The 15458-nt window shown below is 41.4% G+C and overlaps 1 protein-coding gene across 1 annotated transcript in view; it reads left to right on the top strand.

The window, feature by feature from the left end:
* Positions 1-15458, top strand: part of LOC117534329 (small glutamine-rich tetratricopeptide repeat-containing protein alpha-like) — a 29651-nt gene that overhangs the window by 1042 nt on the left and 13151 nt on the right. The window contains exons 2-8 of the mRNA XM_034198522.1: positions 7856-8002; positions 10131-10234; positions 10350-10452; positions 10552-10651; positions 14046-14150; positions 14767-14902; positions 14996-15058. Of these exons, the coding sequence (XP_034054413.1) occupies positions 7903-8002; positions 10131-10234; positions 10350-10452; positions 10552-10651; positions 14046-14150; positions 14767-14902; positions 14996-15058 (711 nt within the window). The 5' untranslated portion in view covers positions 7856-7902. The remainder of the gene's footprint in view (positions 1-7855; positions 8003-10130; positions 10235-10349; positions 10453-10551; positions 10652-14045; positions 14151-14766; positions 14903-14995; positions 15059-15458) is intronic.

Genomic DNA, 15458 nt, shown 5'->3' with positions numbered 1-15458 from the left:
TTTCTCTGGTCTGCATCCCCTTAACAATTGTATGTTTTGAGCTGTACTGTACTGTACCCAATATACAAGCTGTTAATAAACTTTTCAATCAATCAGTCATACGTTTCTAGAAAATTCTAAAAGCTAATGCTAAAGGGGGAGCTTAATCTAATTTGTGTGTGTGTGTGTGTGTGTGTGTGTGTGTGGGGAGAGAGTCGGTGGGGATCTTTTACTGCAGTTCAAGTACCTGTAACACAATGGTAAAGTACTCCACTAATACCACAAGTCCTACGTTTTTCGGTTGATATAACTGCTGCCAGTGGCGGCTGGTGGAAAATATTTTTGGTGGGGCTATGGAAATGGTGACCAAACAATACTAGGGTGGTCCGGGGGGATGCTCCCCCGAAAGAAAATGTTGAGAAATGACCCCTTAAATTATGATTTCTGGTGATGTTAGATATTAAAAATATGATATCATCCATAATCTTCAGTGTGGTTAGCTATGAATCTTCCAAAATGTCCAAATACCTTGTCCTGGACATAGTTTACCACATACGTTTTAAAAAGCTTAATAAGCACCGTAACTTTCATGATATCATTTCTCGGTCATAATCGGTTGTTTCCGTGAACGGCCGACTGTTGTGTGACGGCAAATGCTGCGGCTGCAATGCATTGTGGGGCAGCATTTTCTCCTCTCCTTTGGGAGGTCCAGTGGTTCCCAAGCTAAAGGTGGTTATAAAGGAAGTGTGAAACCTCCTTTCCTTTCATTTGGAGAATTGGAACGGCCCTTAACATGGCTGCCACTGACGTACTTCCGGGTCATTTCACTTGGTTATGGTTCCTAAGCTAAATGGACTATTGGAACGCAACCCAGTTCTTATTATAGGTCCTACATCCATGTCTCGCACATGCGCACTGCAGATCGGGTAGTGACAGTAACAACGACACTAGAGAGGCTTCTCAATTGTTAAATGTACCCTCCTCGACTCCCCTCCTCGACTCCTATCCTCAAGACTTAGTCCCGCACAGGAGATGCGAGCGGAGGAGTCGAGGAGTCGAGGAGGGGAAATTAGAGAATTGAGAAACCTCTACTGACACCGGCTTGGGGTCCTTCTCACTTCGGTTAAATGAAATCCTTGCTTCCCTCACTTGCGTCACCCTGCGACTAGTCCCTCCCACCAGGGAGTTTCTAGAAAATTCTAAAAGCTAATGCTAAAGGGGGAGCTTAATCTAGTGTGTGTGTGTGTGTGTGTGTGTGTGTGTGTGTGTGTGTGTGTGTGTGTGTGTGTGTGTGTGTGTGTGTGTGTGTGTGTGTGTGTGTGTGTGTGTGTGTGTGTGTGTGTGTGTGTGTGTGTGTGTGTGTGGTGTGTGTGTGTGTGTGTGTGTGTGTGTGTTGTGTGTGTGTGTGTGTGTGTGTGTGTGTGTGTGTGTGTGTGTGTGGGTGTGTGTGTGTGTGTGTGTGTGTGTGTGTGTGTGTGTGGTGTGTGTGTGTGTGTGTGTGTGTGTGTGTGTGTGTGTGTGTGTGTGTGTGTGTGTGTGTGTGTGTGTGTGTGTGTTGTGTGTGTGTGTGTGTGTGTGTGTGTGTGTGTGTGGTCGGTGGGGATCTTTTACTGCAGTTCAAGTACCTGTAACACAATGGTAAAGTACTCCACTAATACCACAAGTCCTACGTTTTTCGGTTGATATAACTGCTGAGAAATGACCCCTTAAATTATGATTTCTGGTGATGTTAGATATTAAAAATATGATATCATCCATAATCTTCAGTGTGGTTAGCTATGAATCTTCCAAAATGTCCAAATACCTTGTCCTGGACATAGTTTCTACAGTATAAGCTGTGCAACAGTACAGTAGGCCCACACAAACTGCAGAACACTGGTGCTTTGGGAACACTCAAATGATTGAATTCCCATTTAAAATCAGGAGACTGAATACGAACTGTGTGTGTGTGTGGCCAATCCTCCCGATTTTCGCGGGAGACTCCCAAATTCATTGCCCTCTCCCGGTTTCCTCCCGGGGTCATATTTCTGACAAAATCAGATTTACTCACAACTGTTTCCACTCGGACCTTAATACAGCTACACCATTGTTTGGTTTCCATGGTAGCGCGTCTCTTTAGTAGCGCGCGCAACTCAAAGTCTGAGAGGGTCAGGAGTCACATAAAACTGAACAAGAATCGACAACACGACCCTCTGCTCACTCCTTTCCTGTAAAATACAGGTCCATATGTCCATATGCTCCATGGTGCTACAGGCATTGCCCTTACAACTACAATAAGCATGTAAATGTTAATCTACAGCTCCGGCGATCCACTAGCACCCGGAGTCTCCACCTGCAGACGCAGCCATCCTCAACAACTACTGTAGCGTCACCTTGGATACAAGTCCAAACAACTCACAGACTGCATCGGGCGCTGAAATTGGCGCCCTATGACCATCAGATCTGACTACGCTGATTGGCTGAAATTATGTTTTGGCGGCATAGTTTACAGATAGCAACAGTCAGCAATAGAGAACCGCAGTGACGCATCCTAAAACCCGGAAGTAAGTTAGCATTTTTACCACTTCCGGTTCCTTCGACAAAAAGCAATGCATTTTCTCCATAGGGTTTTGGAAAATAGCTTGAAATAAGGACTGTGGTTGAGACACATTGAAGAGACAGCTCATGTTTTGTTCTACGACATTAAATACATCAGCAGTGACTCCACTGGTGATTTTTGAAGAGTTTACGTGTCTGAAAAACGATGGTTGTTAACATGTGGCTGAATAGGACTACAGAAGTTGTCGAGGCCGTTGTACGTCATTACACCAAAAACGTAAACACTCCCGCTAAGTTTGTTTGCCCTGTTCTGCTTGAAAGTATTGATGTGTTGGTCGCGAACGAGCCGATTCTTTTGAACGGCTCTTTGGTACGAACGAGGGGAACCGAGTCCTACTTGGTGAGAGCCGTTCTTGTTATCGTTCAATCGTTGGTCCGCACTCACTGCCTGCCAAAATCCACTCGCCTTTTGAAAAGCTTGATTTTGTTCCCCAAACGTATTCTGTGAAGACCCGCCCCTACTCTGATTGGTAGGTTTCAGCACGAGGAGTGAGGTGGGGTGGGTCTTTACGGAATACGCGAGAGAGAGAAGTCATAACAAGTGGTACAGGACAGGTAGACGACGGGTTTTTCGGATGGAAAACGAGCCAAACGAGAAAACGCAGCAGAATTGGATGCACTTCAACCAAAACCCAGGCAGTGATAAAGCGCACCATTTGTAAAGACAAAATACCCTTTAAAGCAGGGTCAACAAAGAATTCTCCATCGCCACTTAAAGGTGGGGTAGATACGTTTCAGAAACCGGCTCGAGATACACTTTTTGTTATATTCCATGGAATGCTCTTAACATCCCGATAGCAATGAATATCTTAAGTGCTTTGACAAAAAATCCATTAAAAAATGTCATCTGTGGAAGCTGTAATACTGTAAAAAGCACGACCAATCCGTTTAGCCGGGCCGGCTAAACGGATTGGATTGCCGCCCTGTCTGTCAGCCTTCCATCTCGTGCACGCACAAATGTATCTCGTGCCGTCATTGGGCGTGCATTGCAGCAGTACTTCAATGACTCGCCAGCAACAGGCGGCCACTTTCACCAGTCTGCTGACGTCATGTGCGTTCATGTGTGTTGGAGGAGGTGCTCTGTAAGGAAGTCTGAAGGAAGGGGCGGATTCTTTTCGGCTGTGTACTTTCAAATTGTAGTGCACTCGAGCCGGTTTCTGAAACGTACCTACCCCACCTTTAAAAACACAGTATCTAATATTAAGAGTTGCATGAATTTCATTCAAGGCAAGGCAACTTTATTTACTTAACACACACAGAGGGTACATTCAAAGTAGTACATTCACTGACATGATGAGATGGATATGGCGCCACCTTGTGTCATGTTTACAATGCAGATTATTGACATTAGGTCTGGCAATACAGTCAATCATTATCCTGGTGATTATTTCGCAGATAAACCTATAGACCCCGCCCCCTTTTTAAAAAAAACGGCTCTTTTGAAAGGAACGGAGCCATAAGATCCGGCTCCCTTCAAAGAGCCATAATTCCCATCACTACTTGAAAGCAAGTACCTGCGCTCTTGCAAACTGTTAAAACAAACGTTTCAACTTGTACAATGTTTAATCTGTAGTTTTTAATATGGATCTTAAGTTGTGTGACGTTGTTGTAGTTCGTTTATAGCATAACCTTAGCATTTTGCTTCTTGTGACTAGATTTATGATTAGAAAATGATAAAAGTAGGATAGACATGTGGATATTATCCGGCTGAACAAAACGTGATCCGTTTCTTGAATGTGTTTCAACCACAGACCTTATTTCCAGCTATTTTCCAAAATCCTATGGAGACATTGGATTGCTTTTTTGACGAAGGAACTGGAAGGAGTTTACATCCGGGTTTTAGGATGCGTCACTGCGGTTCTCTATAGGGCTGCAACAAACGACTAATTTGATAGTCGATGAATCTATCGATTAATGAAACGATTAATCGACTATTCGGACTATTACTGTATGCCTTGCACAATTTCTCAAACGCTCTTATTTAGCCATCAACTTTTAGATTTAGCTTGAGGTTGTTTTAGGCATGTGGAAACTAACAATGAAGACAATAAAGATGAATACTTGATTCAAAAATACATATATTATTAAATTAACAAATTGTTTACAAAATGAACATTACTTTTTATTTAAATAAAATAAATAATATTTCACATCAAAAGAAACAACAGTGTTTTAGCAAATCGTATTAAATAATGTGATGACAGAACTGTAAACAGAATAGCTGAAACTTTAACAAACTAACTAACTCAGTTACCTCTAATCATCATGTTGCTGCTAGCATACATAACACCTGACGTGGAAACGTTACTCGTGGATGGGGCTACAGAGCTGCTAGAAAGACAGTGGAACCCGGTGCATTTCTCCGTCTGGATGTGGAGCACTTTTGCTAAATGTTTAGACAAATTGCTCGTGTTACCGCCCTCACATGATAAACTCTTATTGCACTTTTGGCAACGAGCATCGAGACGGGTAAAGTTTAACCACACCTCGGAGCGAGTTCTCTCCGCCATCTCCGCTGTGTGTTGCTGCATGTAGCAGCCGCGTGTGTGTAAACTGCCCCGCCCCCTCCCACACAGACCGGGGAGAGAGAGATCTCGTCTGATCGGAAATACATCCTAGACGCATTTGTTTGTCTTTTTGCATATTATAAACGAGCTGGCGACACTAAGACTGCAATATAATGTTTTTGTATCAATAATACATGACATATATTTTTTAAATGTCTCCAGTACCGATAAAAAGACCAATAACGTTGGAGCTTAACGGCGCATAAAACACACGTGATGACGTCACCAACGAATCGACGACTGAATTAGTCGGCAACTAATTTGGTAATCGATTAAGTCGATTAGTTGTTGCACCCATAGTTCTCTATGTGTTGGCTGCTGCTGCTCTGGCTGAGGGCTCCTTTCTTAGCGCCCAGACGAGAGAGGGTAATGATACACGCTGCGGCCAGGCAGGAAACATGTCATTTATCAGTAACTTTAGACATCGTAACACAATTTTAAACGAGATTTTATTGTAGATTATACATTTGACTGATACCAATTATATAATATTTACCTTGTTTATTAAAATAAAATTAAAAAAATATATTTATATAAGCGTCATGAAAAGTGCTATAAAAGTCCCATGTATTATTATTATTATTATATATTCTTTTTAAATATATATATATTTTTTTTAATGACAATCAACATGTGGGAAGAGGGGGGGCGGCGCCCCTATGGGCCTGCCGCCACTGACTGCTGCATTAATTCGTTTTTTGCATTTGACTTCTGCAGATGTATGAAGCTGTGGTAACTTTAACTTTTTTATATACGTTTTTAGAATTTAACCTAAAAACATATTATATTATAAAAGTTCATTATATGTTAGTAGCGTTGCTGTCCTGTGAGAACCAGGTATTGATTGTCAAAATTGTCAGATTGTCAAAATGTCATTAGTTTCTATTATTTATATACTTATTTTATATTTCCCAAGTACCTCTAATTTGTACTTAAAGGGCCCATGTCATGGCCATTTCGACTGATCATAATTCCATTGTTGAGGTATACTCAGGGGTGCACATAACTGGTACGCAGGTACGCATGCGCGGCAAAAATCTGAATTGCGTAACGTCACTTGTCACTACGCGCCTTTGCATACCTCAAAACATCTAAACAAAACACATATTTCGTCTATACGTGTTTCTTGTCAAGTTTTGGAGTAAACTACGAGACATGTAAAAAAAAAAAAAAAAGACATTAAGCAGTTACGTTGTCGTTTCGCTCCCTGCAAAAACTCTTCGGACTTTCTGTGACTGACTGAACTGGAGCTGGCCGAGCCGCGCAGGACATAACCGACGGACCTGTGAAGCTTACAGGAGGCAGAGGCTTAGATCACCGGACGACAGAGTTGGTCGCCGTGTGCACACACAGGGTTAACGTCGGTGTGAACAACAGAATTGTGCCAAAACTCCTCCAACGGGCCACAGAGGGAGACTCCCCTGTGCACACTCTGTGCCCCGTGCACACACTGGAGAACTGCGCAAAATCAGCTGATCACAACGTTCACGCTCTGTGGTCAAGCTGCTGCAGTTTGATTTACACCAAGTGGAGTAAAACACACAGTTGCAAACTTACTCAGGGTGTTATGGAAGAGTTTGAAATCAGACAGAGGCGGAAGAAGTACTCAGATATTGTACTTGAGTAAAAGTAGAAGTACCAGAGTGTTACTCTGTTATAATAAAAGTCCTGCATTCAAAATGTTCCTCAAGTGAAAGTAGAAAAGTATTATCATCAAAATATAGTGAAAGTAGCGACAGTAAAAGTAGTCGTCGTGCAGATTGGTCCATCTCAGAATAATATATATGATATGTTTTATAATGATTGATCATGAAAGTGTTCTCAAAGCTGGTGAAGGTGCAGCTAGTTTGAATGACTTTGTATACTGCAGGGTAGCTGGTGGATTTACTCCAGGTGGAACTAAAGTCTGATTCAACACTTGATTATATTTCACATCATTCATCCACATCTGTGAAGTAACTCAAGGTATTAATACATGTAGTGGAGTAAAAGTACACCATCTACCTCTGACTTATGTTTACTGCTAACCTAAAAGTACCTCAAAAATAGTAATCAATAATGTATTGAAAAGTTATTTGGCTGATTGTTTTATATTGGCTCAGACAGGTTATATGGGAGGCCCAGTCTACGTACAGATCACTCATTTTGAAATATTAAACTTAGTTTTCTTTTCTTTAATTTGTCATCCTCGTGTAGAATGCTATCACGAAACACACATTTGGTTGTTTATAGCATAAAGAACATCTGATTTAATGTGAGGTAGGGAAATAATCATTTGAGTATAAGTATGTGTATATAAATATGTAATTTACAACCGCTGTAAGATGCTTGAAAAGTTTGAAAATGCAACTTGAAAATGCTTGAAAAGTGCTTGAATTTGACTTTGGAAAAGGTGTAAGAACCCTGGATGTATTTATTTATGTTTCATAATAAAAAATAAAAAAATATTTTTTTTGTAAAAACATTTCCCACATTCCATATGTACATTTCGGTTAATCGGTTAACCGTTTTTTTGGGGGTCGAATATTCGAATATACATTTGCTTTCAAATTCCCATCCCTACTCTGTAACAGGAAGCAGTTACATCTAATTTAAAACTAAGTTTATAAATCATACATATAATACTGTGTTTTTTTTCCCTCTGCATGACATTTATTAATATAATCACAACTTGACTAACTGATGAATATTGTCCTTGTCCTTATTTCCAGGGTCTCTCTCCCTCAGTGACCAAAGAGAGGTCTGAGCCTCCGTCACCATGACAGACAACAAGCGTCTCGCCTTCTCCATCCTCCAGTTCCTCCATGATCAGCTCAAGTCAGGGAACCTGTCCTCAGGGGCCCAGGAGAGTCTGGAAGGTGAGTCCTCCTTAGACAACAAAACCAGGGGTAGAATACATGACTAAAACATTTTATATTATTATTATATATGATATTATTTGATATACTATCACAATTAGATATTTTTCCGCTCAAATTATGTGTGTACTGCAAGTACAGTATGTTGGATGTACGAGCCACAGAGATGTTTAAAAATAACTTATCGTGAAGAATTTTCACTCTTTGACGCTATAATCAGAGTGGATTGAGTGTTTCTCTAGTTCAAACACTTGCAGGAGAGTGAGACATTTTCTCTGTAGGATGTCCTGTCAATTCCAGGGGTCACATTGTACTTTCATTCATATCATCAATCATTTAAGATTTTAAACACTCTAGTTTTGAATCAGGACTGTCAGTATTTGGTTTAAGTAGCTAAATAAAATACGATATATTATTAAATGATATACATTACATATTATGTTGTATCTTAGTTGTTCATTTAATGTGTCAGAAGCATATCCAACAACTTTCAGGTAAATATAAGTATATGATCTGGCTATTTATCGACAGATAATGTATATTTAAGGATAAGAGACTAAGTAACTTGACATATCTTACTGTTATAATTTTTGTAATACAAATGATGTTGCTTTCCCCAAAAACCCAGCTATGAGATGTCAAATAGTGATGATCAACACCACTTATACCTAGGGATGGGTACAGAGCCCCAGTATTAAACGGGCCCCAGGGCTGAATTATTAAAGACCGTGGTACCGTTAAGCTCCGACGTTAGCGGTCTTTTTATCGGTACTGGAGACACGTAAAAAATATGTCATATGTATTATTGCTACACAAACATTATATTGCAGTTTTAGTGTCGCCAACTCCGTTTCTAATACGCAAAAAGACTGCAAAATGCGTCTATGATCATTTTTAGTATTTTCGATCTCTCTCGCCCGCCTGCTTGCGAGGGGGCGGGGCAGTTTACACACACGCGGCTGCTACATGCAGCAACACACACACGGAGGAGATGGCGGAGAGAACGCGCTCCGAGGTGGTTAAACTTTACCCGTCTCGATGCTCGTTACCTAAAGTGCAATAAGAGTTTAGCATGTAAGGGCGGTAACACGAGCAATTTGTCTAAACATTTAGCAAAAGTGCACCACATTCAGACGGAGGAATGCACCGGGTTCGACTGTCTTTCTAGTAGCTCTGTAGCCCCCCCCCCCCATCCACGAGTAACGTTTCCACGTCAGGTGTTATGTATGCTAGCAGCAACACACAGAGTTAACTCAATTATACAAACATGGGCTAATGATGAGAGGGAACAGAGTTATTTATTTTGTTAAAGTTTCAGCTATTCTGTTTACAGTTCTGTCATCACATTATTTAACACGATTTGTTAAAACATTGTTGTTTCTTTTGAGGTGAAATATGATTTATTTAATTCGAATAAAAAGCAATGTTAGTTTTGTTCACAATTTGTTTAGTTAGTTTACCTTGTTTTTTTTCTCCAAAAGAACCGATAAAAGTACCGTTAAAAGACCGGATCGATAAGCGGGATCGCAACTCCGGTTCAAGCTCCGTGCTAGAGCTTTTCAGTTTCAGAACCGGTTCTTCGGTTTAGCTCCGGCTCTTTTCACACCGCCCAGAGTCCGACTGGTGCTGCGTCATTGCGTCATCATTTGCGTCATGACGTAACCGTTTGCGTGCCTGCTTCATAAAGCCAAACCGCGCGGGAACCCCTCACAGCTCGAACCGACAATAACAACAATGGCCGATTGTGTTGAAGCGCTACTCGTTTTGGTTTTGCTCTGTCGAAACAAAATGGAAGAAATTGGACGACTTTACTACCAACTTTACAGTCGTTACATGTTACATTCAAAACTGCTTTACAATCGTAATCATCAAGTTCAACGATGATTCCGATTCCCCCTGCCCCACATCGACGTAAGCGTGACGTATGCGGTGCTTTTGCTCTAGCCGGACAATTTTTTTTGGTGCTTGAAACGGAGAGGCTGCTCCGCTGCGGTGTGAACAGGAAAACCCGGTGCTTTTCAAGCTCCAGCTCCGAACCGGCCCTCGAACCGCGTTGGTGTGAATGAGGTAATAGTAGTAGTTTTATGTTTTATCAGATTGTTTATTGAGTGAGTTTGCCCTTCTGCAGTTGCTGTTCAGTGTTTGGAGACAGCGTTTGAGGTTTCGACTGACGACCATACCCTCGCTGTCCCCATGACGTTACCGGAGATCTTCGCCTCAGCCACAGCCGGGGTAAAGCAGCTTGTGTGACTTTTCACATGTGAAATATAAATATCTGTTAATAAAGATCAAATCAGGTTGAGTATGTTGAGGCAGGGATGTCAGTCTTACAGTTTGTTTGTTGCAGCTTCCGGTTGAGTCGCAGGTCAACAACAACACCGCTCCTCAACAACCTCCTAACTCCATCACCGAGGATCAGAGAGAAGAGGCAGAGGTGCTCAAAACTGATGGTGAGACGACAATAAGGAAGGATCTTCTCTTCACTGCCGTTATTTGGGATTTCTTTTCTATATTTTATTTACAATAAGGTGATGTGTTTTGAACTGCAGGTAACGACCAAATGAAAGTGGAGAACTACGGAGCTGCTGTTGAGTTTTACTCGAAGGCCATCGCCATCAACCCTCAGAACGCCGTCTATTACTGCAACAGGTCAGTGTCCCGTCAGGTCTCCCTAAAAGTTTATATTCTGACTGGTAGCTCATACATTTTCTTACTATATCTTATTATCATTATAATACATTACATCTTATTTTCTGAGTGTCATTCAGTCTGACACTTCTACAATGGATGCATGCATAAGTGTACACCAGAGATGGGGACTCGAGTTTGTGACTCGGACTCGAGTCGCACTTAAGTCGCACACACAGAGACTTCAGACTTGACTTGGACTCCTGCTAAAAAGACTTCGGACTCGACTTGGACTCGTGTTTTGGGACTCGTGAACAATCAGTGTTTTCTATTTTTGGCGTATTAAAGGTGGGGTAGGTAAGTTTGAGAAACCGGCTCGAGATCGCTAGAATTTGAAAATACACAACCGGAGAAAATCTGCCACTTCCTCACAGAGCCACTCCTCCAACACACACGAACGCGCACATGACCAATGAGGGCACGAGATAAGTTTGTGCCCCGATGGGAGGCTGACAGGCAGGTAGGCCATCCAGTTACTTTAGCCGGGCCGGCTATCGGGATGTTAAGAGCATTCCATGGAATATAACAAAAAGTGTATCTCGAGCCGGTTTCTCAAACTTACCTACCCCACCTTTAACATTAACATTAACATCATGGTAACACCATGGCGACCAGCGGCACACCTGCAGCTGTCCCGCTTGTAATTAGGTTCAACTATAAAAACTTCGAACAAAACGCCGGCGGCACCAACAAAAGGAGCGCACACTGCAAAGTCTGCAATATTAAAATCAAGGATGCTGGTGCAACAACGTCAAATTTCATCAGGCACTTGAAAACTCACCCGGAGAGGTCAGTCACATTAACGCATATGGACGGTTAGCAAACATGTTTAGCTCAGCATCAGCTATGTAATGTTAACTTAGCTTGCTACTAGCTTTGTAACTGAATATTTGAAAAGATGAGTGAATGTTTGCTTGTCACACTTGTTTGCGTTGAGTGGCGTTGACATCCAACTCTTGACATGACATAAAAAAGGTCGGTAACGTTAATCATTACGTTCCGCTGCCACCATCTACTGGCTAACGTTAAACGTAGAAAAATACATAGTTACATACATAAATACATCTGTCGGTTTATAGGCAGGTTACAGGTTTATTGTTGACCACGTAACGTCAATGTTACAGGTTTATCAGGTTACCATTACACTGGGTTTGAGTGAGAGGATAGAGGAATATGTTTATTTATAGTAGACTTAAAAGATGTAATTAGAGACCCAGTGTAATTAAACAATACGGTTGCAGAGGTCAAATTTTAACATTTGTGTCCACTGGCCAAATGGCTAGCCTAGTGAATGTTGAAATGTTACCAGCCACTCAATAGATTGCCATTGTTATTTGTGGCTGGTGCGTGCAACATACAGTACCAGCCACTTGCATGATTTACCAGCATTTGGCTGGTAAATGGTGTTAATGGTAGATATCTCTTTTGGAACAGGTCATGTTTTAATATCACCAGTTCAGTATATTTCAGATAATATTGCAGCAATAGTTTTTTAGTTGCAAAGAACAAATGTTTACTTTTAACACAGTTTCCCTGCGGGGGATTAATAAAGTATTTGTGATACTGATTTCTGATTCTGAAGTGTTTTGCTTATAAGTTGTTTGCATGTAGCTAAAGTGTGATGTTTGTCCTCATATTGCATTGCAATAGCCTGTTTAAAGTGATCATATAACAAACAACTAATCAGTACTGATACTGTATGCTAATAGATATAGGAGTGATAATAATACAGTCAATGCTTTGAATGTCTTAGATATAGCTGTGCAGTATTCTTAACAGACTGGATAGCAGCAGACAATAGAAGGCTTATTACACCCAGAAGAGACATGAGACTTTTATTTTTTAGAGACTTGAGACTTGACTTGGACTCGTGACCAAAGACTTGAGACTTGATCAAGTCTCACCCCACAAAGACTTGAGACTTGACTTGGACTTGCAAAAAAAGACTTGTGAACATCTCTGGTGTACACCAACCAGTAGGGATGGGTATCGAGAACCGGTACTAAGTCATTACCGGTACCTGATTGGACGGTATTGGTATACCGTTAAGCCGCTGGACAAACAGTGCTGCTATCGGTATATGAATTACGCTACTTCCTTAGTTTAGTTCATCCCGTGTGACGTATCCGGTTTGAATACCACTCTGATTGGCCACTGTGAATGCCACTCGTCATCTCTCCTAACAGCGCTCTTATTATTGTGAGACTCCCGGGGGCAGACCATAGGGGCAGAAGCAACATCTTGCTAGAAACAGCGTCTCAAGGCTTCTTAACATTTAACAAGCTATTAATGATGCATACCCACTTAACGGGAAAAACTCAGCTAACAGACGATATTAACAATTTTACCTACACGGAACAGAAGTCCAACACCAAGAGTCTAAAATCAACACTTAGCAAAATGGGCTATTGGCTAGTTTAGCACATCACTGGCAAAAGCGATCTTTTCTACGTCATTTTATCTGCACAAACAACATACCACATGAAAGCTGAGATTCCACAGATTCCATTGGTATAAAAACTCACTGAACTAGCAGCCAGGAAAGAGCAAGAAAAGAACTTCACTTTATGTAGCCATGATGATAATTATGTCTTACCTTTGCTGTTTTGTGATCAAAAGTTGTGTTCAAGGGCATAACAACGGTTAATCCAATGTCTCTGTAACTTTAAAATGATTACTGATAATCCATCATTACAATTATAAATAATAAATGCAATAAACGGATTATAATGGTTAGCCGACCGGAGCTTTCGGTTTAGGAGGTGCGCACGCAGCGTCTCGTTTTAACTGACCAATGGTCATGTTTACATGGATTTATAAACTGCCCCTAATTAACGCCCCCCTTCCAGAGACACACTGTCAAACACACTCATACTTGCTTGGTATGACATTGAAAAAGTTACATTAAATAATAAATAAATTACAACAAAATGACTGTTTAATCTTCACATCTTGTAATGACATGACATGTCACTTGTTAGACACTTTTATCCAAAGCGACTTACATACTCAATACTGTGGGCAATCCCCACAGGAGCACTTTGGGGTGAAGTGTCTCAGGGACACAACGACATGCTGACTGCAGTGGGGTTTGAACCTGTGCTCCCCTGATCCCAACACCATGGCTCTATCCACTGCACCACACGCCTCCACCTTTAAATCATGTCTATAATGTTGAGCACCAAATTATTGAAAAGTATCAATAAGAGTATCGAAAAATACCGGTATCGATAAGCAGTATCGGTATCGATAAAATCCTAACTATACCCATCCCTACCAACCAGGCTTATCCTGGAATTATCTTGACCTGAACTCAAAGTTGAAGAGTTGACGTGAAGTTTTTTTTTGTGCTCAGGGCTGCAGCATACAGTAAACTAGGGAACTATGCTGGAGCGGTGCAGGACTGTGAGCAGGCCATCAGCATCGACCCAAACTACAGCAAAGCCTACGGGAGGATGGGGTAAGACCAGGCTCGGTCTCAGCTGCTGCCTTCTGAATAAACTCACTGTATTACAGCTCCCTTTCTGCTGAAATGCAGCAGCATTTGTCAGGCTTGTTCCCTCTGCTCACTGTTTTTTAGCTGTAGCAGCTGTAATAGATGAAAGATAATATCAACTTCAGATTGTTCAACTGCGTGTAGGTGGTGCAGGAATGAGTCCTAAAACCCGGAAATGAGTTAGCAATCAAGCACTTTGGGTCACTTGTTGCGATTGATTTTTGAATGTGTTTCTGGTTAGATGCCTGAAATAAGGACTGTGGTTAATATAAGCTATCAAGATTAGCTATCAAGATTATTTGTTTTGCAGGAAATATATCATTTAATTAATATGTGGAGATTATCCTACTGAACAAAACATATATGTATCATCAATGTTTGTTTCCCACGGAGCACGTTTTCTGCTATAAACTGGAGAAATCCCATTAATGCTTTGTTTCAGGGAGCCTTTGCAATGTTAACTTCCGGGTCGGCCCACTAAAATGCATCCCCTCTGCACCACTCTATTTGAGCAAAATTATTGATTCATTTTTTTTGTTAAGGTTCTGATGGAAATCCTGGTGTGTTCTTTGTTTTTCAGTTTGGCTCTGGCCAGCCTCAACAAACACACAGAAGCAGGGACTTACTACAAGAAAGCTCTGGAGCTCGACCCCGACAACGACACCTACAAAACCAACCTGAAGATCGCAGAGGAGAAGATGGAAACGTCCAGTCCAGTAAGAACAAAGAAGACGTTTTATACAGAGCAGATATGCAGGGACATATGTGTACTCACCCCCGCCCCCCCCCCTTCTCTCTCTCTCTCTCAGACAGCAGGGATGGGTGGAGTGGATCTGGCCGGTCTGCTCGGTAACCCCGGCTTCATGAACATGGTGAGAGCTCACTCTGTCTGTTTCTGGACTGCCTTCATCTGTCCAATCCTACCTAAACAAAGGTTACCTAAATCAGCCTGTGGATTAGTCTGTAATTTATATAGATTATAATGTTCTTTCTCATAGTTGTTATGTATACATGAGGGGTGCAGTGATAAGCTATTTTAGTAGGCCGACCCAAAAGTTTGCATCACAAGTGCTCCCTGGGCAAAAAGCAATGAGAGTTCTCCACTAGATGTTGGTGATTGCAGAAAATAAACTCTGTGGCTAACGAATGTTCATCTTACTTATAGAGCTGCCCCCAATTAGTCGACTTAACGTTAGTTGGCGAACAAAGTATTTGTCAACTAATTTTTCAATAGTCTATTAGCCCCAAAAAATGCTAGCTTTCATTTCATGA

Source organism: Gymnodraco acuticeps, unplaced genomic scaffold, assembly GCF_902827175.1.
Source record: "Gymnodraco acuticeps unplaced genomic scaffold, fGymAcu1.1, whole genome shotgun sequence".
NCBI classification, from domain to species: Eukaryota; Metazoa; Chordata; class Actinopteri; order Perciformes; family Bathydraconidae; genus Gymnodraco; species Gymnodraco acuticeps.
The sequence above is the reverse complement of the archived record's forward strand: the minus strand, read 5'-3'. Positions and strand labels throughout refer to the sequence as shown.